The sequence below is a fragment of the Coloeus monedula genome, assembly GCF_965178545.1.
Source record: "Coloeus monedula genome assembly, chromosome: 6".
Lineage (NCBI taxonomy): Eukaryota > Metazoa > Chordata > Aves > Passeriformes > Corvidae > Coloeus > Coloeus monedula.
The window spans coordinates 58,528,745-58,555,757 of record NC_138786.1 but is presented as its reverse complement, the minus strand read 5'-3'; the positions used below and the strand labels follow the sequence as shown (position 1 = coordinate 58,555,757).

At 43.2% G+C, this 27,013-nt stretch overlaps 1 protein-coding gene across 1 annotated transcript in view; it reads right to left on the bottom strand.

Moving 5' to 3' along the window:
• KCNH5 (potassium voltage-gated channel subfamily H member 5) overlaps positions 1-27,013 on the bottom strand; it is a gene marked incomplete at its 3' end in the record, with an annotated part of 150,386 nt that overhangs the window by 106,763 nt on the left and 16,610 nt on the right. Inside the window, exons 3-5 of the mRNA XM_082283177.1 lie at positions 23,263-23,369; positions 18,857-18,985; positions 4,553-4,668 (exon numbers count right to left, since the gene is read on the bottom strand). Of these exons, the coding sequence (XP_082139303.1) occupies positions 4,553-4,668; positions 18,857-18,985; positions 23,263-23,369 (352 nt within the window). The remainder of the gene's footprint in view (positions 1-4,552; positions 4,669-18,856; positions 18,986-23,262; positions 23,370-27,013) is intronic.

Sequence of the window (27,013 nt, the reverse complement as noted above, 5' to 3'; positions counted from 1 at the left end):
TAAGCTATCTGATTTATTTAGAATGTGTGGAGGCAGCTATCACTCAATGAAAGGGAGCAGCATGGCATCTGAGGATACTCCTGCAAAAAGGGAGGTCTTTGATGACGGACTGAGGGGAAACCATGCCAACAGCAAGGGAAGAAAGGCTCCATAAAGAGGTTTCAGGTACTGCCACACCAGCTTATGCTCTGCAGTTATGAACACAGAATGGTTTAGGTTGGAAGGGACCTAAAAGATGATCTATCTCCAACCGTCCTGCCATGGGCAGGGAATCTTCAACTAGACCAGGTTGCTCCAAGCCCCATCCAACCTAGCCTTGAACACTTCCAGGAATGAGGCATCCACGGCTTCTCTGGCAACCTGTTCCAGTGCCTCACCACCCTCAGAGTAAAGAGTTTCTTCCTAACACGTAATCTAAACATGAGTATTCATACTTGGGATTGTTACGAGACTAATTCTTTGTGCCTGACCTCTTTTTTAAACCATTGCTGAGCCAGAGCAACACCCTATCAAAGGTGAAACAGACTCCAGCCTTGCTGGCCAACCTCCTAAAATGAGGCATCATGTGCACAACTTCTGCCCTAACACCCAGCCTATATCATTCTTCCTTCCTACTTTCTTCAAAACGTTGTTGCTCCCACAAGCTCAGTATCACTAGTGGGCTCTCTTTTATTTTCTGTAATTACTTCTCTTTTTTTTTTTTTTTTTTTGATAGGACTGTAATCTCCTGAATGCTCATTGTTGTAAAATTGTGGAACTGGAAACACAGCAAAAACGAAGCCAGAGTCACTTAACGCATTCCCAGCTAATCTAATTACCTTTTATCTCAGTGCAACACAAGAAACAAAAGCACAAAGGAACACACACATGGCAATATATTGCACTGACAACTGGAAGATCCATTTGGGAATACATTTGGGCATCTGAAGTCCGTATGAGATAAAATATATAATTACAGCAACTTTAAAACTCATTTCAGCCCTACACCTGCCCCATACTGGGGCTGATGCACCATATGTCCAGGGACAGTCAGATGGAAAACAGCAGCCTCAGATGTGTGAAATTGATCAAACACAGGATGCTTCCTCCATGGAGAGGAGTAAATGGCTCTGAATAAACTGTGTAACAACTAAGAATATGAACTCAAGCACCACAGATAGGGATTCTCCATTAATTCTTTGCAGTCTTGTCTTCTAGATGTTTTTAAGAGAAAGCTGTTACTGAGATCAGACAGTAAAAGTCTGGCTCTGCTGAAAATCTGTTCTTCAGGAATAACCAAGGGACAACAACAGCAACCTCCCTCATTCTGTGATGGGGGATGTGGCTTCCCAAGATGTCCAATCTGGGCCAATGTCAGGCTGAAGTGATGCAAATCTGCTTCTACCTACCTGTTCCCATCCTCCCTAAGGTCATATTTAGCAATCACAATCTGTAAGGAAAGTCAGTTGAGCTGACACAACAAAAAACTAACTTGTTACATTAATTAGCCACTTGTTTTCTACAGAGTCAGTAGAATTTCACAAATTTATCCATGGCCAGAAGAGCACTGGACCCACTACACAGGCAGCGGTGAGAGAGAAGCAGAGACCTCCAGGAGCCCGTGGCTGCTCCCTTTGCCAACAGCCTCGTGTCACACCAGCTCCAGTGTAACACAAAGCCCTCTGTGGAGTGGTGTGGTCCCAATGGCACTTGCCAGAGACACCCACAGATGCCAAAGCCTTGGTGAGACCCATAAAAACATCAAACTCCAGGTATCTTTCCCCCAGTGCCCAGGACAGAGTGACTATCAGCACTTCTATACTCCTGTAACCACTGGGGCACACTGAACTTGCTGGTGGATCCATGGCTTTTTCCTTGGAATTAAAGCAGTGATCGACACAATCATTTTCTCACAGCAGTCTTGTGAAAATTTCTTTCAAAGCCAAAATTTTCACCTGCACTTAACACACCATTTTGGCTGTGCCTCATAACTTGGTCGTTATCTCCAGTTATGTCTTTGGACTCATCAGTGTCCAACACTTCACCGATAAATCAGCACTCGGACTTCTTTCCCTGGTTTCTTCAGGCCTGTTTGTTCCCTGCCTTGTTCACTGAGGCAGGAGCTGGAAACATCCTCACTAGAGCTGGAAAAATAAGCTACTTAGGGCTCAAGCAGAATGTGATCAACATATGCTTGATAGTTCCCTGCGCCTCTGGTGGTGAAGTGCTCGGGAGCTCCCACGATACTGTAAAAGCATAATTATTATTCTTAACATAATATCATGCTGAGTTTGACATGGTGAGTGGGTGGCAAGTGGCTGTGGAGACCACTGAACTATAATGATTATTTCTTTCATGCTGCATGAATTTTTAATTTTAAATCACCAAAGAATACACAGTATCTTGTTAGTCAGCTGCATTCACCACAGACTGTCTGAATTATTCCTGTGTACAGCTAATGAAAATGACTGATAACTGTTAGGTCTGATCAGGTGAGCAGCACATTCTGCAAGGGATGAGCTATGAAGATAATGCTCCTGCTCAGACACAGAAATACGGAAAATGGGGCCTGTACAGCAATGGTGAACCTCCACTCAGCCTGCCTTCCTCACAGCACTTTGCCTACAAAGCACTTTCCAGCCATAAACTACTTCTAAGAGAGGAGTTTGCACACTCTCCAAGCAACAATTCCTGAGTACAACCTCACCCCACCTATTCCTGAGCACACCTACTCCTTTACCTGAGGTTTTGCTGCTGACTGATCTAAATTTTCCTTGCTGTGACCTAATGCCATTTCTTTTTCCTCTAGCTATAGCGATCCTGGTGAACAATTTCCTCCCTCATTCTATGCAGCTGCTTTAGACTCTTCTGAATATTTTTACCGTATCTTCTCCTGTCTTCCCTTCTCCAGGCTAAACCAAGAATGGATATAACTGGAATTACAGGACACTGAAATGTCATGAATTTGAAAAGCACGAGGTGTCAGTAATCCAGCGTTTATCCCATACCAGTATGGGATCATTCAGGGGAAAACATCACACTGACAACACCTGAAAACTGGGGGTTTCCATTCTCATTATTTAATTTGAGTTTTTATTATCAAAGTTCACTAAAACCAGAAAGGGAATGGAAACAACAACAACAACAACAACAACAACAAAACAAAAACAAACAAACAAACAAAAAAAGCACCGAACATTTAAAGCTGCTATCAGTTCTACAGGACAAATTCTCTGGCACAAGGGCTGTCATTTACAGTAGCCTATGTATTTTGACCTTACATTTTTGACACATTTATTTTTCACTACCCATGGACATGAAGATGAAAGCAGTACCTCTGTTTCATCAGTTAACCTGAAGGTATTCACTTGTTGCACCACCTGCGCTGTTAAGGAGATGTTTGCAACCTCCCAGAGAGTTCATTTCATCAGTTCTGAAGATAAAAGTGATGAGGGAAATACTGCAGGAATGGCTTGCCAGGGAAGTCAAGATGAGTCCATGGGGACCCAGACAGGGATGCTTCCAAAGAGGTTTCTCAGACAGTCCCATTTCCCTGGGAGAGGGACTCGAGGACATCAGTCCTGGTTCCACATCACTGTGAGACAGCACCTAGAGGAGCACACTGTGCACGCCAAGTCAAGGGACAGCCAGGAAGCTGAGGACTGTATGCACAGAAATAGGGCCGTGTCTTGGGGTGACTTTATGATGTGCATTCCATATCGCTGTTCTGTGCCCAGAAATTAATTTTGTGCCTTTCTATGCCTTTAAACTGAGCCTGAGAGGGGGGAGAGAAAAGTGTACTTTTTCAAAGCAGTTTTGCAGTTTGTTTTCATGTTTCAAGGACACAGAGATAGAGAAGGTTCTCTGCGTTCAGCTGCAGCGGCAAGAGGAGTGGGAGGAAGCACCCGGCTTGCTTTCTTTCCAGCCAGCTTTTGGCCAGTTTTTCAGCTCCTTTTCCTCTGGAGAGTTGAACTTCTGTTTTCCTGGGACTTCGTTTTTTTCCCTTTTTCCCTGCTGGACTGTTTCAACACCAGAATACATCGGGAGGACTTTCCACCGAGTCCTTGGCCCTGGAGGTGGGCCCACCACTCCATCCCAGCTCCAAGGAGGGGGAGAGAGAGAGATCTATGGAAGGACTCTGAAATTTTCCCAGGTTTCTCTCAGCAGAGCGAGAGGTTTTATTAATTAGCATCATTATCCTTTTCCTGTGTGTTTGTTAAATAAATAGTTTTTATCTCTTTCACTTTCCTTTGAGGAAAATTCATTTTTTCCCGAACCTGGTGGGGGAGGGGTGGTTGTAACCTGCCTTCTCTCAGAGGATATATTTCCAAACTTGCCCAAACCAGCACAGGCCATTTAAGTAAAAGTGTCCTACAGAGAGTTCTTTTATGACCTGTCCTATAAACATGGGCTTGCCACGTGGTGCTGCTTTAGGACAAGTAGAGGCGAGGCTGAAAAATCAGAGTCGGGAAATATTTTCCTCTAAGAATATTAATTTAACAAGGGGAATTAGGGTGGGTTTTCTTCCCCCCCTGCCCTAGGAAGGGATCAGGCTGGTGTCCACCTCACTTACTTCAGCTAAGCGGGAGTGCTTGTGCACCACCTCAGCTTTGTTCATCGGCGTCAGCTGCTGCAGGACGCTCCGGCTGTTGGTCAGCGCCCGCGTCAGCCGGGCAAACTTCGTCCAACCTGCAGGAAAAGAAGGAAACCACGTCAGAAATCGTGTCACAACTGCTCAGGCCTCATCCAGTGCTAGTAAATCTCCTTTGTGCTCGACCATATTCAGTCTCAGACCTGAACAGTTTCTCTAAATTGCCTCACAGAGCAGCTTCAGGCTCCGGGCTTAAAGATCTTGCAAAAGAGGAAAAATACTGCTCCTTCAACTCAAACACGGGTAAATGTGAGAGGAATCCAAACATTCTTTCTTCTGCCTTCTATAGACATTGTGTTAGACGGATGACATCGTGTTTTCAGCCTTCTGGGGACATACTCTGCTGCTGAAATCTAATTCCAAGCCACTGAAGCTCAGGCAAGGACTTCCCAAGTCTGCAAATCCTGCTGAAGGAAAATCCTCTCCAGCTACAGAAAGGCTCCTGCTAATTCAAGACAGCTGGAGCAGCCCCAGAAGTCTGATCCTTAAGTCCTTACTGGTTTTTGCCCCAACTAAACTTCAGGGACAAAAAAAAATCTTAAAAATAAAAAAGACAGTACCAGAAGCAATGCTTCAGACTTAAAAAACAAAAATCATTAAGCCTTTGAAGTAAAACTAAGAACTTGATTTTAAATGCCATTAAGAAATACATTTAGCTATTACACTAATGATAAACAGCTGCTTTAATTGTAGCCTGATACCCACACACTGGGATGCCCTTGAGGAACATTTTCCTGCAGCACCTGGCAAGGAGCAGTTGGTAACTGACAGCAGCACCAACCCAGGAATGTGTCACCAAGTCATTCCTGCTGGAAAAACACCCAAATGTGATGGTGTGGATGCATCAGTGGATGGGGTAGATGGGTGCAGCAAAGAAAAAAACAGGATTTTCAGCAGTGCAGCACCTCAGTATTGAGCAGGAAAATTGAAAATCCAAGTATCTTCAGGAAGGAAGCATATTCCCGAGGACACCAAAGGAGATGCTCAACATTCAGTTTAGCCAGGTATAATGTCATTTTTTTACCAGAGAGATGTGGATAAAATATCAAACAAGTTATGGACAGGAAAAGGGTTCAGGAGAAGGTTTAACTTTCATTTAATTTGAATGCTGAGCAGGTGAAAATTGGGGGAAATACATCTGAGAAAGGAAACACAACATTTCTACTTCAGAATCATCATAGAATCACAGAATGGTTTGAGTTGGAAGGGACCCTAAGGATCATCTAGTTCCAAACCCCTGCCATGGGCTGGGACACCTTCCACCAGACCAGGTTGCTCCAAGCCTCATCCAACCTGGCCTTGGACACTTCCAGGGATGGGGCAGACAAAGCTTCTCTGGGCATCCTGTGCCAATGCTAGGCTTATTTTTAAATGCCTTTTGCTGTTAGGAGTCAGGGACTTGGAAAGTTAAGGGAAGCCCTGAGGGAGACGAAATAAAGAGCAGGGAACAGAAAAGACAGTAAAACTTCAAGAAAAAAATTATGTACAACTTAGCTTTGCCATTTTCCAGATACATATTGTAATCACACAAATGTAAATCCATTGTTCATCATTTAACAATCAGAACAGCTCAAAATATCATGACACGCCACCAGCACTGCACAAACGTTTGTGTCTGGCTATTTATACATGACCTCAAAAATGCACATAAAAAATTCACTGGGAAAAGGTAAAAAATAGAAGCATTTTATTAACTTTTCAAATGTAAACTTGAAATGTGAGCTTTGGATATGTCTCATGCCTCTGGAGCTTACCGGGATATTCAATTAGGAATATGCACTTTCTGTATTAAACAAGGTCAAGGCAGACTACAGTGATCTATGAACTATTAATTTCTAGAAAAAAATCCTTATGCCTTTTCTTTTCCTAATTGTCTATAAAACTGCAGGGAGGAGACACCTTTAAGACAGAAGTCAGAACTGTTCTTTATCTTTCTAAACCAGCAATTTCAAGGAGCAAGTGAGCCTGGTAACAGCATCATGACAGCTCTGCCCCAGCATTTCTAATAATTGCTGGAGGCCACAGTGCACCCGGATGATTTCTTTTGGGTCACTGCAAACACACAGCAAGAACCAGGGAAAGAGAGCAGCTCTCCTCCAGGAAGGTGTTCATCCACTTCCAGACCTGGGCAGGTACAGACACATGCACACAGTCACTGTCTTCTTCCCCTGGAAAAATATTTCCCTGTGGTCCAGAAGGACAAATATGGCCCAGTCCCAAATCTTTATTTTGTCATCCTGCCTTGCAGCTGATATGAGAGTGATGGAAAAGTGCTCAGCAAAGCCAAAACCACCCCAGACAAACTGCTGGATACAGCCCCAGTCGCTCACATCTCAGGGCTGTCAGCTACTCCAACTCCTGACAGGAACACCAGCAGGGAGAAGTGCAAAGCCCTGTACCTAAGGAAGCACAACCCCCTACACCAATACATGCTGGAAAGTGGTTTGGCAGAAAATGGTTTGGGGATTCCCAAGGGTCCAAGCTGAACGTGTCCCTGCTGGAAATCCTTGGCTGAATTAGACACAGAAGCGCCAGCATGTCCAGGAAGCTGAACCCTCCCATCTCCTCCTCATTGGTGAGGCCAGTTCCTGCAGTACTGTGTCCAGCTAGAGGAGGATTTGGAGAAGAGTCAGGAGCTGGCAATGACAGGTGATGGCTTCATGTACTCTCTAGAAATCCTCTGTCATGGTGCTTTGCAGGCTGAGAGATCCCACTCATAAAAATACAGGGTTTAAAATGCCTCTCTTATAAAAACAGAACTGTTAAGAAATCCCTTGCCACTGTTTTAGGTAAGAAAAGCATCTGTCCTGCAAGATGGAGCAGTAAGCTGCATACCAGACAACAGCAACCCTTTTGCTGTAAAAATCAAAAAAAAAGGAAAAAACTACGATTTTTTTCAAATCCTCCTTTACTACCATGTGAGATCATCAATGACATGTGAAAGAAAGAAGCCACAATTTTAGCATTCAAGGTTACCACTCTGCTCATCTGGTCTGACCTCTTCCTTTCACAGGACAAACCATTTCATCATGTCCTTTCTCCACCATGACCAAAGCTTTGCTTTGTGCCGGAGCAGACCTTTTGCAAAACCCTTCCAGCCTCATTTAGAGACGTCACATTTTCACATTTCTTTCAGCCCTGTGAAGCCCATGATTCGGGATATTGGAAGCACAGAATACACTAACATGACTTTTTTCTCCAATTCAGCACCAAGTCCAGCATTATTTTACCTGCTCCAATCTATCCATCTGCAATGGTGTGAAAAAAATACCAGGTTCTTTTGTTTCCTATTTACAACCCAAAAGAATTAAAAACACAGCAACAGCAAGATGCTGGGTTATGAGTGGGAAGGTGAAAATGTATACAGGCTGCCTCGTGTCTGAAATAATCTGCACAGGGTACATGTCTCTGTTTCTTGACCTTGTTGTAGACTAGACAAGTTCAGAATTATATTTAAAACCAATGTGTATGTTTAAATAGACCAGGGAAAATTTGCATAGCTGCCTACTGCTGTCAATGTTTCTTCAAACGATTCTCTCCTTTCTTTTCCTCTATAGGCAGAGACTTGAAAAGAATGATAATTTTATCCCAAGTATTAATGACCGCCTGTCCTCACAGATATTTTCAGTCTGGAAGGAGTAAATGAGCTGCACAAATAGCAGGTGCAAGAGGGGCAGAAACAAAACCATACTCATGAGAAAATGCAACACTTCTGATGCTCTCTTCAGCTCAGCTGGATTGTGTCTTTATTCCAGAGCACCACTTGAAAAATAGCACCCTGAACTCGCACCATTGCACTCAGATTCCTGGGGAAAAAAGTAGCAGCAGCATCAGATCACACACCAGATCAGGCCAGCAGCTGCTCCTCCTTACAAGAAGTTAAACTGGTTGTTCCAGACAAAGACGTGACCTACCTCGAATGGAAAATTCTGGAATAGCAGACACATAAAATGATTGTTTCCCCTGGTTCTCTTTAATTACTTTCTCATTCAGGGACAAAACAAAAAGCATTTGTTTCCCTGCTTTAAAAAACAACCCTCAAGATCTGCATTTATTCTCAGGATCCAAAACAAAGATCTCTTAAACAGGAACCAAGCAAAATATTTCCCTGTTTCTATCCATTATTCAAATTAAAATTTCTGCAGTCACAACAAACTGGAGGTTTAACAGTTACAGGAATAGGACATAAAGCAAGCATGCCGATAGACATGAGCTAAACTAGTCTCTGCCTTGGCCCAGCTGTAACACTGCCCTTCCAGGCATGCAACTTTCTTCTTCCTCCATGTATTTTAGACACAATTAAATATTTTACATCCACAAAGTATTCTCCGTGTCTCTTGCCCTAAAAAGGACTGCCAATTTGACAGAGATGACTTTGTGGCGTCCTTCACACAACAGCTGAGCCAGAGGTTTCTCTAAAGAGAAATAAAAACAGGAGAACTAATTTTTTTTTTTTTTTTAAATAGGTGTTTTTTCTAAACCTCAGGTGCTGTGACATTGGTTGAAGCTGTTGATGCTGTGACAGGATGCCTGGGGGAGTGCAGGAGCATGGGGGGGAAGGTAGGCAATAGTCAGGTGAAGCAGACAGAGCATCTGAACACCTCCTCAGAGGAGGAAAGGCTTTCCAAAAGCATCCGAGGATCTCACTCAGCCACTCCCTAGGTTCATGCACCACTACAGAAATTAGATGGTGCCTGAGGGGGAAATTGTTTTTCCAGGTTAGAACTTGACACGATTGTCCCTCCACCACCAGAAAGTCCAAACTGTCCTACTCACTACAGTATGTGCCTTTCCATCAGCTATTTCTCTAACCAGACCAGTATTATGCCCACACATCTTTCTCCCTGGGATCCCAAATCCATCCTTCTGTTTTACCCTGGACAGCTGGGACAGGCACAGCTCTGTGGCAGCTGCTCTCCAAAAACCTCCCCTCCACCGCCGCACTCGCTGCTTTCTCTGTGTGCAAAATCCTTTCCAGACTCATTTAGAGACTTCACATTTTCACATTTCTGCCAGCTGCACCCTTGCACGGCCACAGGGACCTCTCTCTGCCCTTTTGGTCACCAGCCTTCTTCCCAACAGCACACCCTGCGGATGGATCCAGCACACAAACACCCCCATCCGTCTCTAACACCCCTCCTCGTCTCTGCTGCCTTCCCTGGGTAAGGAGAAATGCCAGCCAGGACCAGGATGCTGTTGCAGTGTATGGCAGAGCATAAAAAGAACCAGAGTAAAAGCTGTCCAAAGGAAGTGCAACAGGGGAGGCTTCCCCAAGCAGAAGTGATGCTGGAAGGGATGAGACAGAATCATTGAATCATTTAGGTTGGAACAGACATCTAAGACTCTATCCTAAAGGTTATGTGGAGATAAAACCTTGGAATCAGAAGGATTTCCAATCTCACAAAGCTCACAAAACAGAAAATATTTTCAGATATAACTATATGCAAAGGATAAAACCCTTAGAACTCTCACCACAATTTAATTAGCAGTTGAAAATTTGCAGTCTCTCTGACTGGGTTAGTGTACAGTTCCAAATACAGATCTAACCACCCAGCTAGCAGCCACACTAAAAAAAAATATTTAGTTCATAAACTATATTATTTTAAAGCTAAATTCATACATCAAAGTTTATGAAGAGTTTAAAATCTCAAGGTGAAATGTTAGTGTCCTTTATAGTGCACTTGCTCTGGAAAACCTAGACATGACTAGTTCCCCCTAATAAAGCATTAGTATAGCTCTACTGGGTTGCAATTAACCTTTTTGTCAGGGTTTGTCTGGTCTTAAATAATGATGACTTTTAAATCAGTGCAACAGGGAACTATCCCCTACCTTAGACTGCAGGGAAAACACCTGGGTTAAGAATTATATTCTGGGTGCAAAAAACAATTGCAGAGGGCAATTCCAGCAGTGCTTGTGTTGATTTCTGCCTGCAGGGTCACAGGGAACAGATCCCAACCATGGAAAGATTGTTCTGATCTCACTGTGAAGCACGAAACAGTTAACATGCAATAATGCTTAAATAATATATAATTTATGACATAGCCACAAGAGCAAAGAGCACTAGCACTGCTCAGAGTTAGGAAGTGTGGAATTCAACTGGTAACATGGATCATCCTTTGGCATAAATAGCATATATAAATCCCAGCTATTTCTAGATTTTCAAGCAGTAAAATCATTACAATGCCTGGCTGTTTGCTCTTTACTGCAGGCAAAGTATGTCTGAAAGAGCTCACTGTCTCTTTGAAAAACTTAATAATCCCAGTATTGGACTTTTAGAGAGAGAGAGGGATAAACAGGATTCCTGAATAAACAGATTAATAGTCAAACAATGTTCAATCATTCCCATGATGCAGTAAAAATACTTCTGGACTGAGAGTCTATTAAAATGAAATTCAAAATATTGGGATAAATTTCTGGAATTGAAATTCTGTGTGTTCCACTGTCTGATAATGCACTGCACTCCTGGGACAATTTTTACATCCAACCTCCCTTCTTGCTCAATGTTGTCTTCCCAGCTACTATCCGCCCACTGCAACCACTGGGGAGCTCAGCAGGGATGAAGAACTAATGGGTAATCTTGGGCATATCATTTTACCTCTCTGAGCTTCAGTTTCTCCTCCTTAAAATGAAGATCATGCTAATTGCCTAATTTGCAAGCCATTTTGAGATCTACTGATAAGAAGAGCTAAGATGTATATAACTTTAGACTACACTTGGTAGACATTTTAAAATTACAATATATTTTTTTAATTTATTTCTCAAATAGCCTTAAATGTACGGTGCCCAAGTTCTTACATTTCACTTTTCTGCAAATAAGGCTAAACTTTATACACATGCACAGGACCACTGGGGAATTACTTTCAGGTATTAAAAAAACCAGGTGCAAATTTTGGGAAGAAGGGAAAAAAACCAAAATTCTAATTACTGTAAGTCTCAGTCACCTGGCTTTTAGGAGTTGGTCAGATAGCAAAGTGCTCATCCCATCACATCACCTCATCCTGGTTCTGCATTTGAATCACCCCAGAGGCACAGAGTGGCCAAAGCCTCTTGCACAGCAATCTTCACCAAATTGACCCTGTGTGACCCTCTCAATGAGATATTGAGACCATGCAGTTCAGTAAATTACAGGTTAAATGGGTGAAGAACTTGCTACTTGGCAAGTATCAAACAAGGAGCATTGGAAAATCGTAAAAATTTAATACTGGGAGTCTTCTGGACCCCAGTGGCCAGGCATCCTATTCAGTGCTTGTCTCCAGGGTTTGAAAGTCCTTATAAAATGACTGATAGAAGTGTCAAATGACAGGAGGATTAGAGGGATGTTAAACAGCAGTTTAACAGGAGGGCAGTCTAGCAGGAGGATGCGCTTGACAACTGGGCACGTGCCACTAATACATGTCTTAAACGGAGAACAGTCATCTAGGGAAAAGCAGTGCAAATTGTAATGCCAGCACAGGAGGGGGAAATGTCCCAAGCAAAGAACACTTCTGAAAAGGATCCAAAGGTAGATGAGCAGCTCAGCATGAAAATGGCTTTGGCAAAAAGTCACCTGCTCCTTGGATACATAACAGTAAGGACTGGGCTTGGAGAGGCTGAGCAATGGGCAATAACAAGGAATTAGCTGGAAACCCACCCGGCCACAATAATTGCTGAAGAAACTGGCTGGGGACCTGAGAGGCTGAAATCCAGGCCACCACAGCTTCATCCCTACTGCTGCCAATGAGCTGGATTAAAGGGCAGCTAAAACATCCATGTATCTGCCATCACCAGACCTCCAAATTCAGTCTAGACAGAGGTTTAAGGAGCTGAACTCATTTACTTTATCAAATGAAGGCGCAGTGATGAGCTGATTATATGTGTAAATGCCTTAGTGGGACTTTCTTAATACAGTGGGAAAAAAAGACGTAAGAAGATGCCACTGCAAGAAGCCAAAGCCAGGCTAATTTGACACTTCTTTAATGCCAAAAGTGTAATGGAGAAGCACAAAAAAATATTAAGTAATGTAGTGGATGCTCAGCCTCTTCTAAATCAATACTGGATGCCTCCCTGGAGGGGATAGTTTAGTTACACACAAGTTCATGGGTTCAGCAGAGGAGCAACTTAGTGAAGTGGAATGCCCTGTGTTAGACAGATCAGACTTTTAAACTCCACTACGTTTTAAATTTGGCTGATGAGTGTTCAGTTTTCTACATACAAAGTGTATCCATCTACAAACAGCTGCTGCTTTAAAGATCAGCTTCCAGTTTAATTCAATTTCTCACAGGGTTAGATTTGATTTCAATGGGATTTCATTTTCATTGCACATTAAACTTCCAGAAACTTGCAGACAGTTAATGTGCATTGGTGGGTTGCTGCTGGAGCACACGAAGGGCTCCAAAGGCTGTATCAGATTCAGAAAAAAAAAAACTTCATTTCTGTGAGGGAAACTAAACAACCCTGGATATGGAAATTCCCTCTTCTTCATCATGGTGGGTCTCAAGCAGTAGCAAAGCAAGAAATGATACAGAGGGGGAAGGGGGAGTGAAAATAAGGCCTTGGAGCACCACTCCTGAAAGTGAAGAAACAACTCCCTCTGTGACTGTTCAGCCTGTGCAGTGTCTGCAGAAAGTGCCAGCAGCACGTCACCGAAGACATAACAGGGACGAGTAACAGAGATGCTCGTCCTGCAGGAACAGGAAAAAAGCAACCTTGGAAGGTCTTCCTGGTTACTGGCAAGCTGTGCCTATCCCACACCTATGGTTTCAAATACTATCTAAAATAGTTTTTTATCTAAATATTGTCTAACTATCTAAATACTAAGAGAGACTATCTCTCAGCATCATTGCACTGAGTTGTCTGCTCTTGACACTTGAGAACCCACCTGGTGTCCTGGCAAATAACCACTTCTCTTGTCATCCCCCCACACCAAAATCCTTTCTCCCAGCCCAGGAGTCCCTGGATGCTGCACTCTAGAGCCAGGGGAGAATGGAGAAATGGAGGTGATCTCCTTGCTACCTGGAAGGCAGTGGAATTGCAGATCACAGCAAAAGGAAACAGCATGAGAACAAGTGGGTCTCTCTTGCAATGAGACCCTTGTTATTACAGCCACAGAAAGTGCAATAAAAACACGTTAAGGATATCCAAATTGTAACCTATTAAATTACTGTGATGGATTACTGTCAAGGTGATGTACTCAACAGGGTACACTGTGCTTCAGCTAAAGGTAGAAACCTTATTTTCATGCTCTAATCCCTCCACCCACTTCTTCTATTATCACCAGGATTGATACCCCCTCAAGGAAAAAAAAGTTCCCATGTGCAACTAGTTACATATGCTTAATAACTTGCACTTATTAAAGATAAAAAAGGACCAGAATTATAGGCTTAGCAAGGATTAGCAAGCCATAAGTGCGTATTTCTGCAACTACTACACTTTTTATAGCCCTGTCACACTCTGAGATAGAGTTGTATCATTATATAGAGTTATATAACCATAAAGAGTTATATCACTGGAAGCATTACAGCATTGTCCCAGACAGACTTGATTATCAAAGTCTGGCTCTATCAAGTGAAAAGGAAAAAAAAAACCAAAAAGCAACTTCAGGATCCTGCTGTGCCATCACCTGATCCCATCTGTTAACAGCACACAGTCCTGAGTTGCAGGGGGCTCATTAACACAACTTTGCATCCTGATTCAACATCCCATCAGTATTCACTAGAATTTCCCCATCACTCCAGACGTGACAAGCCTGATATTTAACTCCACAGAGACTCCAGATAACCAGGGAGAATCCTACCAAAAAAAAACATTCTAGGTTTACCTAAAGGCCACGTTTTTTCTTCACTGATGATAACAAAGGGAATAAAAACATTGCACAACTAAGTGAAACACCATTATTATGGAGTCTTTTTTTTTTCTATACTTAAACTTTCTGTTCAATAGAATCTAGAGCACTCCTGGCTTCAAATGGTGTTAACATTTTAAGTGGCCCCATTCACCCTCCTAATAGTTAGGGCCCAGAAAAATGGCTTCATTTTTTCCCTGACAAATAAACATGAGATTATTACTACTGTGTGTCCTTGGAGGAATTTAAAGTCTTCAGATGTTTTTAAAAGGCCATTGGGTAAAGACAGAATAAAAGCTCAGCAAGGTGATAAAAGCATCCAACTGTGAACCGACAATGGTACAAACATTAAAAAAAAAAGATTCTTTGGGTTTTATTTGCTTGAAGAAAATACATAATGCAATCTTTCATATGCTTGTAGTGGCCTTCCCCCTCTGCTGTGCATGGCCTCGAGCCAGGACACCTGGGGATTTGGCCCTCTGCCACCAGGTGGGACCTGCTGCTTGCTACAGAATCCAGATCAGACAAATATTCCCATTAGCAAAGAGGAGCAGGAGAAGAAAAGAAGGAGAGATCAGACAAACACAGCACAGCTCCTCCACCAGAAAATAAGGCACTGGCCCAGTGACCACCAAGTGCATCCATCGCCTCCTGCCTCATCACAAATTCTCACATCTCTTCTTCTTCCACACTGCCCCCATCCACAGCTCATCCAGCCACTGGCTCAGGAGCTGGGGCACTATAAACCAAAAACCAAACCAATGGAGGGTGTTTTCTCTTCCCTCCAGACCTGCACAGCTGCCAGAGGCACCTTCACCCAGGAGGGAACACATCAACCAGGCTGCTGATCCTTCCTTCCCTTATCATTTTTGCTGCTTCTGCTGGAGCTGCTGGGGGGTTTTGACACTTCTGACTGGTTAGACACTTTTAAAAGTAATTTTCCACAGCAACTTTTGGTCACTGTTACATTGCCATACATCATAGGTCTCCCACGCATCACCCAGCAATAATAGATCCGAGCACGAGTAACAAGAAAACAAGTCAGTCCAATCTTTAGTGTCCACTGCCTGTACCCTCTCAGAAAACAAGGGGTTTGATCTCTGTCACTGTATTTTATGAGAGGAAGGTAGCTTTTAAATATCCTTTTTCTCCAGTCTTGCTTACAGTCCAGTAAGTTTCAACAGCTTTCTGGTCTGCAGCAAATTCACAGCCTCCTGGGTGAGCCTGGGGAAAATTTTCATTACTTTTACTCCCTCTGGCAAGCAAAGCCCCCTCCTCCTTCCTTCTTCCTCCTCCTCCTCCTCGTTTCAGCATTAACAGAGCAAGTGGTGAGCACACAGGTAAGCAGAAACAGATACCATCTGTCACAGTGTCCCTCTGAGTCCCTCTGCTCGCACAGGGCTTGTCCCCGTGAAGTCAGTTGCATTTTTGGCACTCAAAAAACACGTTTTTAGGCCCACATTGGAAAAAAAAAACCCTACCCTGGCAATGTGCTTTGTAGTAAGACAACTGCTTCATTTGTCTGTCCTGTTTTCACAAACCTGACAAGCTGCTCGACACTTTTGGGCAGATCTGCATCCTCAGCACCACTCCCTGTCCCCCAAACCTGCTGTTCCCTGGCAAGGTCTCCACAAGATGCCAACCCCACGGCAGCCACTGCAAGCAGATCTGGCCAACCCAACCAGGTATTTCCAGGAGTGGGGACATGCAGACACTCTGCAGCGTAGATGCACCCATTGGCATGATTTAAATACCTCACAGAGTGTGATACACACTGAAGCTTCACAACAAAGCAACACACCTTTGAACAGTGCAGAACGTTTTGGTATGGAGAGATTATTGCATAATAGCATCAATATTTTATTTCTGCTGCATTTTTTATCTCAAATTTACTGCTCCTGTAAGTAATACACAGTAACTCATCTGCACCATAGTTACTTATGTATTATGTATTGCATGGTCCTGGCAGAATTTCTGAAGAAATATCCTTCTTTTAAAAAGGGAAAAAAAAAAAAATATAGCCCTTTCAATGTCAAATCCCAGCACTTAACAGCAGTACTTTATTGAAACCCTTTTTCACAAGGCTTTAAAAATTCTCCACTAAATTTTAACGTCTATGTTTACAAATCTCATAATTCAAAAAGAAAGTGGCCTGGCAGCTTCTGAGCGCATTGTAATGTTATCTGCAGGGACACTGAATTATGTATCTCTCATAGCACCATGTCTGACACAAAACCACTGTGATCCCAGTGCCATGAGATCCCAGAGATCCACACAGCTGAGACAAAGAGGGTAATGCAACAGTGCTGTTTTCCCACCCCTGTAGTAAAGTGGTGCAAATATTTGAATATGATTTCCTTACATCAAGGATGCACAAGACAAAGTTTAATTTATGCAAAAGCAGAAGAAAAATTGGGTCAGTGGTTTGTAATTACGAGGTTTGTTGGAGCCGCTGATCAATGCTAATCAATGCTCTAATCAAAGCACCCTGAGCAGATTCTTAAGGCTCCAATCCTATGCTTCTAATGCACTTGGGAGATGTGGCTGTGCTACCTCTGTGATGTTCTGTTTGAGTTTTGGGGTTTTTAGGGTATGACTTTAACTGATGTAAGCACTCTTTAGACACAGAGCCAAACCTCTCTGGCTGCTGAGGGCAGTATTTTGTGATGTCCATCATTAGTACCTGGCATTTTAACTAATGGTGCCATTCACTGCACAGCAGCAGCACACAAGTCACACATTTCACTGCTATTGCTCTTTCCCATAGGAACATATATTCCTATTCTGGATGCCACATGGGTTCTGCTCCTCCTCAGCCACAAGATGGGGAGGGGAAGAGCTCAGCCCCTGGAGTACATCCCTACTCCCCAGGGGAGGCAGCTCAGTTTGGAACTCCCAGGCTGAGGATCCACGGGAAGCAACAGTCATCGTTTCTGCATCTGAGAGACACCTTCAGAATGTTTTCTCTGTCCTGCTGCAGTCAAACACTCCTCAGTGCAGCTCAGTCCTGTGGGAAGTGGGGCAGAGCCAGGTAAAGTGGGCTTTGGGAGCTGGTTCCATGTCAGATACATCTTGGTTCCCCCAGAAAGCATCAAAATAGGAAACCAGATTCTTGCAAAGACTGGCTTTTCCTTGATGAGCTCACACTATGTAATACATACACTGCAGCAAGGAGCCAGTCCCATGCCTTCAGATACCTATAAAGTCTTTTTAATTAACTGGCATTTAGCCTAAAAAATTCAGATTATTTCCAGGCAGAAAAATTCCACATTATGGAGCTGAAAGTGAAACAAAGAACATTTGCAGGTTGCTAGCTAAATTGTAGAGGCAGTAAAGTTTATGATGGCTGAGAAGGTATTCCTATATCAGGATCTTATAATTTTATGGGTAATACTCTCTAGACAAAAAAAAATTGTCATATTTAGTGTCAGCTCGGAGGGGAGCCTTTCGTTTTAAGTCTGCCTTTATAAACTGACTTTTCAGTTATCCAAACACTTGTAATAAGTGCTATCTAGATATTAAGAAATTACTTGAAACGTTGTTTGCATTCAAATGACACGAACTTTATGCTAAGGAAGATGGCTTAGAGCACACCAGCTTGGAGTGAGATATCAAGCCTCCTTCAAGCGTGAAGGGAAAAACATAGTAAAGAATTAATCATCAGGAGGCAGCTTCCAAGAGATGTGGATAACGTCCTTCTTTATGGAAGCATGCATTGTTTCACCCAAAGCAATACACATGTAAACCTGACACAAGACACGTGTCTTGTAACTAAAGCAGAGGATGATGCTGCCAGGTCCTCTGTACCTTTCCCCACCAATTTCTCCCGCAAGGCTGCAGGCCTGGCCATGGGCTGTGCAGGGACAAGAGCATTTCAACAAAATCCTCCCCTGCAGCTGATAAGTAACAAGCACAATGCCCACTGCCATGCAGTCATCACTCCTGAGCAGTAATAAATGACTCAAGCAGGCTCTTTCTTTTGCATTTCACATCCAAGAGGGAAGAAATATCAGTATCTCATCACAAGGAGCTGGAATTATTTTTTTCCTGAAAAGATGACACCTGTCCCATAACAGAAAGATCTCCCAAAACAACGTAGCATCCAAACCACTCAAAACCACTCAATTTTTAGAAAGTGCCAGCTGTAGTGATGATGAAGTGAATTACAAAGAAAAAGGAAGGCTTGTGACTCTAGAAAAAGACTGGTAGGAAATTTCCAATCGTGGTAATTTATCTTTTTTTTTTTTTAAATAATTTAGGAGAGTGGAATTGAAACTCTGACAGATCATGAAACATTTCCTCAGTTCAAGACACAGATCACAGACATGGCACATCCCTGTGACAGGTCTGAGCTCAAGCATGTACTTCTATCATTTACAAAAAATAACAACGTATTTCATGTTTACCTTTTGTTGAATCATCTTCGATCGGTTGTTTGAATAAAGTGATATCCTTAAAGGTGCACAAGAACAAAACCACTTTTTCATGCTCATTTCTTATAGGTGCAATTTGCATGTAGAACCAAACTGGGGTTCCTGGAGCAGAGAAAAAAGTGACATTGGAATGTGGTGTAGCAGAAACTTTCCCCAGCCTGTAACATTTATACATTATTACAACACACACATAGGTTAGGAGTGTATCTCAGCATTTCTGCATCTTCCAGAGCTTTTCATTTTACTTCCTCCAAGGAAAACAACATATTCCCATTTTTACAGCTTCATTTATCTAACTGGATAACAAGCAGAGACAAGAGGCTATATAAAACTTCATTCTGAAATAAAATACATTGTTCTTCCCCTCTTGCTCTTGTTTTTTCCCAGCATGTCTCACAAACTTAGGTCTGAAAGGTAGAAAGGCAAGAAAAAAAATGGGTGGATGGTATCTTTGATCCCTTCTTTACATAATACAGAGCTATCAAATCCAAAAATGATGGGCTATACTGTGAAGTGCTTCAAATTTTATGTGACTACATTATTTAAGAGGACCTGAGTTGGATTCTCAATGTTGTATCAGGACAAATCAGATTTGATTTCTTTTTTGTGTTTCAGGTCACACTTCCACCTCCTCACTGCCCTGCCCAGTGCAGCACTCTCCCAGCACAGTTATCTCTACCAAACTTCTGAAATGAAACCAAGTATTTTTCAAATCCTACCACTCATCAAATAAACAGCCAAAAAAAGCCCTCGGTGTTGGAGCAGTCAGCTTGGGTTTTGGTAAATCTCCCCTGTTTGCAGAGGGCTCCTCCAGGCTGACACACACGTGGCAGTCCCCTACACGCATGCAGGTGTGCTCCATAAGGGGTGAAATCCTAGAACACTTGGAGCAATTTTCTTAGAAACACCCTGTTCCCCTGCAGGGCTGTGAATGTCAGACATTCTCCATCCAGCCAAGCTCCGTGTCCCTCCCTCCCAAACGAGCACCTACACGCGCTGCACAACAAATGCCCTCACAGCCAGCTAATTACCTCTGGGATTTGATGTGCTTTCAGCCAGTTGACAGAATGGCTTTTCTCCTGAGCTGACTGAGAGCTGGCACATTGACACAAGCCTCTTGCCCACTGTTATCCCACAAAGGCACCGCCGGCCCCCCTAAATCTCCTCTAATGCAGCAGGTCTGGGAGCTGTGCCAGGAACTGCAGGATGGATCCCAGAGGGCAGAGAAAACCATTTGGGCTAGGAAGTACTGTGGGGAAGGTTAAAACCCACAAGGGTTTATTGAAATTCAACTGGGATTAAACCAGTAACTCACTACCAGTAAACTGGAGAAGTGGGAGAGATGTGGGACTGCTTTTTGCGATAATTCCAAAGCCATTATGCTGATTACTTGATTATCTTAATTCCCAGTTGCTAACCCAAGACAAAAGACTTTTGTAACTAGTAAAACAGAGTGCTGCAGCTCTCTGGAGAAGTAACTTGCACTTATACCTGGGAATCCACTGGCACCCTTTGAGAAGCTCAGAAAGCAAGTAGACAAAACACCGTGTACAAGGGTGCTGACAAAAATCAGACAGAGGCAAGGTGGCTACTGCTGTAGAAGCAGCAAAACGGGAGAAAGCAGGCAAAGAGGTTTCCTGAGTATTACCACATATATATTCATATAGAGACAGAGACATGCATATACACATATACATACATACATATATATATATGTATATACATGCATGCCTAATGTGGTTGGTGAATAGTTGTGTGGACAGAGGTAAGGACTATGTAACAAGGGAATGCAGAAAAGCAGAAGAGAGTTGTAGCAAGCTTTCAGGTCTGAAGCTGGACCCCTGGGTTAAAACACCAAGGGGAGTGTGAAGCCAGTCGAACAGATGCTGACAGAGAACACCAGCCCTTAAAGATCATCTCTGGAACACAGGAGAGAAGGATGGGAAAGCAACCTGAAAACCTCAAAATCTCCCTCTGCCAAAAGCAAAAGGGAATGGGCAAAGGAAAACTAAAACCACATTGTGCCACATTATCAAAAATACACAGTACACCTGGACCTGCAGTTTGAAAATGTGGGTGGAAGGGTGCTCTGAAGGCACTGCAGGCCTCATGTAGGTGATAAACAGAAGTCCTTCCATAGAGTAACCACCTACACTCTGCAGAAGTACATTCATACCAACAGATAACTAATCTTTATTTCCTTCTCTGCTCCAATATTCAGCCTGGAGGGTAAGCAGGCAGTTTCTTGAAGGACCATCTTCCACAAGGCTCAGAGTATGACAATGGAAGCAAACCCTGAGCACACCTGCTGCTGAGCTGGAGCCAAGAGGTGAGCCTATTAGCATCAGTGAGAGGTTGAGGTTCTGGGCTTCGGGTGATGGAGAAGAAAGCTGACAACAGATGTCATGGATGGGAAGTGACTCAAGCCCGGAGAGAAATACTGAGTAATTTTCCCTTAAGTCGTCCTGTAATCCTGCATAACTTTATGGAAAGAGTAGGCTTGGAGATCTGGGCAAAGGTGAAGATTTTATTACGGCAACTGCAGCTCAATAAATCTCTGCAGCATCATCAAGCTCCAGCAGACAATACACAACCCAAAGCAAAATCATCTGCCTTGTTATGGGAAAGTCACCAAGACTTTCACCAAGACTCTCTTTTTATGCATAAATAAAATAGAAAGGAATTTAATTCAGGCCCATTCTACAGCAAGAGCTGGTCCAGCACTTAGTAAGAGAAGCCAGGGTTGGGGAAAGCACAGGGTCTCTGGGATCCCCTCTGGAAACCACATGGACACAGGGCATGGGAGTGCTGGGCACCACCACCAGCAAAGATATCCAATATGAGATTGTCCCAGGAAATTCCCCTGATGTGAGGGGGCATCCAGGTGACCTGCACAGGAAACAGGAAGAGAAGCAGAAGATCTATAGAATAGACACATCCATAAGCTTAGGAACCAAAAAGAGGTCATTTATAGGGCTCCCCTGGGCACCTGCAGGAACAGCTGGACTTCAGAGCTGCTCTGGCTTCTCTCTTTAATTAGCAACTTGGCTAAAATGCCTTGATGCAGGTAGAACTGGAGAACTCTAAAGGCATTTCCCGCTATTTTAGTGCCCTCACAGGAAGATTTAGTCTAAAAAGGAAAAACGGAGGTGAAGCATAAGAGGAGGTGCCCAAGATGCTCCCTCCAATGTCATGAAAGGTTTAGTTAAGTTTGCAGTGAAATGGGGCAGTCAGCCAGAGGGAGCTCTTTTCTGAGACACAACATTCCCTTCCCTCAACCACAGCATGCAGGGAAAAGCTCTGGTAATCCCATGCCAGCATCAAAGTCCACCCAGGGGGAAGCATGGCCTCAGATTCTGGGCTCTAGGAAGGTGAACCTGGGGGAAAGATCCCCAGCCCCACAGTACCTGTACCCTGTACAGGGCATTGAGAGCCAAACTGAAGAGAACATCTCCATCAGGATTGGTCTTGGACTGCTCTTGGCCACCAACCCAGTCAACTGGACTAATTCTGCTCAGAGTAGAAGAAGCAGCTTTTTCTGGAGCACGTTTCATCTGAGTTTTGGCTTTCTACCTTGGGAAGATGGTCTGTGCTAGTGGAGAAGGCAGTTCACTTCCACTGACAACAACAGGAATTGCAGCCATCAGCTCAGCAGATCTGCCCACCCTGCACAAGTCCAGCGTGAGGCCACACAACAGCATGGATTGTGCTCAGAATGTGCTCTAAGGTCGATAAGCCAGTCCTGCCCAGGACAGAAAATGTGACTGGAATGGCTCGTGGTTAAGACAAATGAGGAAAATCCCTGGTTCTGGTGACCTCCTGCAAACCCAATGCCACCAAGAAGAAGGAACACGGGCCCTGAATCTCATTAAGCTGTGAAAGTCTCTGGTTTTCTAACTAACCCCTGGGCTATGTGCCAGGCTTAGTACTCTCAGCAGAGCTCGTACACGTTGGTTTACACACCACAGAGGCATCTCAACACTGCTGGGAGCAGCCACTCAAGGCAACCAGGGCCTGGGTTCTCACTTGTGGAGACATGGGGGAGTTTCCTGAGGGATGTGGGGGAACCTCATTCAGGATTTCTTTTCACTTAACCCAGTCAGTTTCCCTTCAGGGAAACAATCCTCAAAACTAAATATATTTTTGAAAGAAGGAGTCAGACTAGAGACAGCAGAGAACAACTACTATTCTTGGCAATCTGAATGCTTGGCCTGAAAAGAGATCTCTCTTCTTGAGCTGTGGCAACCAAAATACCTGTTTCTTCTCCAAATCTTGCCCCAAATTTACCCATATGTCAAAATGAAAATTTATTTCAGTCTATTACATGCTTTAAATATGCTTTATCACTCCCAGCAGCACACACAAATATATATACATACGGTTTTTCTTGTAGAGGAGAATTTCAAAGCAGTTTGACTCATAGTTGTCAAAAGTCTGTCTGACTTTCTCAATGGTCTTCTTGTCTGTCAGTTCACCATACATAAAACTGAAAAAAAAAAAAAATTCTCTTTTTTTCTAGACAAGCAGCAACATCGTTACAAGTCACCTTAAATAGCAAAAGCATTGAAGATGCTAGGAACTGTCATTTACCAAGGTAATTATGATTTACACTCCATTTAAATATTTAGAGTGTCACAAGGACACCTACAATAGTGAGTAACCATGACCACCTTCTTACTGTAAATGACTGCAAATAAATCCACCAAAATGCTTCATTAAGTGCTTTACTGAGTATGTCTTTAAGGATATACGGTTAGAAAAAGAGCTGACAGCTTATGAAACCATTCTCAACACAGCTGCAGGCCATGGTAGTATTGCTGTCAAAACAGAGAAAATTGAACAAAACCTCTAAAATCTCCCAAATTTTCTTCAATCCTCCTGAAAATCCTTCTGGAGGAGGAATGTCAGCTACTACAGGTAAAGGCTGTTGGCTGAACCAATGGCTGCAAATCTAATCTTGTCAAGATGCATCTGGGACAGTAAGATAATTGGAATTCTTTTACTAAATACCAGTACAAATAGACATAGGATTTAAACAGTGAGGAGCACTGACTGCAATGTGTAGCTATGTCTGCACCCCTACCAAACAACCAAATTCATCCCCATTTTCCTTACTGTATACTGCATTTCTTTAATAGTTCACTGGAAAATACTAAAAAGCTTTTGGAGACTCATCCCTCTCCAGGCTGAGAATATAAAAATGTAATTTTAACTCTGCTATTTCTTGCCACTTGACCATCTCATCTTTGCATTCTTTTCCAGGTCAGACCTCCAGCTGGTGTAAGCAAACCCAGCCCCCTGACCTTACTTTTGACAGCCTTTGCAAGGAAACAGCCAGGCTTTTATTGTCATTCTCCCCTGGATTAAAAATAAGTGAAGGCTGCTCTCTGCAAATTCCCAATTACAGAACTGAAAGAAAATGGAACATCAGATAAAAGCTTTCAGACACTTGGATGAATATACTTTTAATTGATCAGACTTCCCCCCCCCCCCCCCCCCCCATTCTCTTTGTTCACAAACAGTTTGAGCCTCAGCTGAAACCTTCAACAGACAACCCTGAGAATATGAAAGGGAAAAGCTATCAGTGCCTCTGTGGTTTCAGTGCAGCTTCTCTTATTGATCAACAGACCTCCAAAGGTTCAATAAATATTTATTTTACGTCTACTGCTCTGAAAGAAACAATAAAACAACACAGTGGTTAGTGGCTCAGCAAGCATTAAAGTACTCAATGAAGGCCAGACCATGAATCTTTCCACAGGCAGCCAGGGAGGCAATGGAGCTGCTCCCACAACAAAGTGCTGCCTGGTCTGGGTGATGGAGGCATCAGAGTGGCTGCAACATCTGGATGTCACTACAGGTGCCTCCTCACTGGTAACACAGGCACAGACATGGATTAGATTGGATATTAGGAAAAATATCACTGGAACAGGCTGCCCAGGGATGCTGTGGAACCACCACCTCGGAAGTGTTCAAAAAACACGTGGATGTGGCACTTGGGAACGTGGCTCGGTGGTGAGGGTGGCAGTGCTGGGGTCGTGGTTGGTCTCCATGATCTCAAGAGGTCTTTCCCAACCTAAATGGTTCTATGATTCAATAAATGGTGTGGCAAAACTGTCACCTTTGGGACAGCACTGCAAAGGAGACGCCACTACGGCAGCTGATGTCAGGAAATGGTTTTACCCAGGCACGAGGCTTCATTAATGGGCTGATTATCATTAACATGCACAGCTGTCTCGAGGACATACAGAACACAGCCTACTGCTCATTTTCAAATGACCTGCCTTTCTTTCCCCACTTCAGCTGATAACCTTTTATACATTTACATGAGACGACAACAAAGAGTTTAATATTTTTATTATTTTTTTAATCTATGCCTTTTTTAATGCACTGATGTACCTCTTTTTTTATTTTTGAGACTTAAAACAATGCTTCTCATAGGCCTGAAGGAAAAAATAGCAGGAATTTGTTGAAGTGCTTGATTTTACATGACTTCTAATACAGAAAGTCATCATTAATTAGTGTTAAAATGACAAATCCTATTTGATGATGAGAGGTGGACGGTACCAGTTAGTGCTGCAGAACATGATCAATCAACTTTATGTTTTAAATTACAGGCAGCTTATTGTTGCAGTAAACCTGTAATGCTCAAATCTCATGTTATATTCACACATAAAGAGACATTTTTAAAGGCTTCTGGAACAATAAAAACATTTTTCAGAAGGCAATTTTTAACAGCACCAAAGGAACCTCCAAGCCTTTCACTGTACAAGTTATATAAGATTTTTTGCTTATCACAAGTTTAATTTAATTTAGTCTGTCCTATTTTGTACACATGGAGGGACTCCTACTTCTTCAGTCAATCTTTTTCTGCCTTGTATTTTTTTTTTGTTATTTAGTGCTTGTCAAATCCCTTGAGTGCAAACTGTACAAGACATAAATATCAAAACCACTCTGCTACTGGGAATCTTACTACATAGAAAACACACTTATCAAAGAGAAGCAAGACTTGCTGAAATACACAGCGAAAGGCACGATTTTAGATATTTTCTCCACCTCTAAAACAGACCAGTTGTCATTTAAGATGCCTGGGCTCCTGCTTCCCTCTTAAAGCATGTCTTGGCACAGAAAAGCCTCATCTGAAGTTTCACATTGTGCTCCTCTGTCCTTTGCCAGGATGTAGAGCAGCAGCATCAGAGCAGGACTGGGTTTGCAGGGCAGTAGCAGCTGTTGGAGAGGAATTATCCAGGAAAAGTGAAGCACAGAAGGCATCCAACCCTACACCGAATTTACAGCTCTCTTCATGCAGAAGCATTCAGGGCATCAATTACAAGACACAAACTTCCACCTGGGAAGAACAGTCAATACAGATACACATCAATAGCTTCAAAACTCTGCAAGGTGAAGAGCAGACACCATTTCTGAGGTGCAGCTCTGTGGGTCCCACTGGCATCTTCAGTGGGGCTTCTTTGCACAGCTTTGGCACTGCAAGGACACCTTCTCACACACAAAAATCAGGCCACAGAGGTGCCATCCCAGCACCAAATCTAACTATTTTCAAGTCCAGCTCTACCCACCACATATAATCCCATTTCTTTGAGCACAGTGGGAGTTTTGCCATTAGCTTCACTGGAGCCAGGATTTCCCTTGCAGACTGCTTTTTTAATCCCACTTGTCAGGGCAGTAAATCAAAACAAAGGAGGTCAGCAATGCTGACCAAGTGTTTCAGTGGGAACAGTGGCTGTGAAAATCTCATGTGCAGGGAAAGGCAAGCACAGCAAAGCCTGGAGGGAATGCCAAGTGTCAAATGGCATGGGGTCCTCTAATCAGCCACCCAAAGGGTCCCTGCTCTTCCAACGGCATGATAAAACCACAGAGCTTAACTGAAAAGCAGCAATATTTAGAAAACACTGATATAACTTGCATTAAACTGCATTTTCGTGTTTGTCAACTGTTTATTCTTTCAATGTGTTCATGAAGACACACATGGTCATGTCCGTGGACAACTGGGCATGAAACCAGTGGTTTTCCTGGATGCTGGCTGACCTACTGACACACCTCCAGGCAGGGTTTTTTTTGGTTAAATGGAGGTTAGAGGTGTCTCAGTCACAGATGCCCCATTCCTCCTGGACT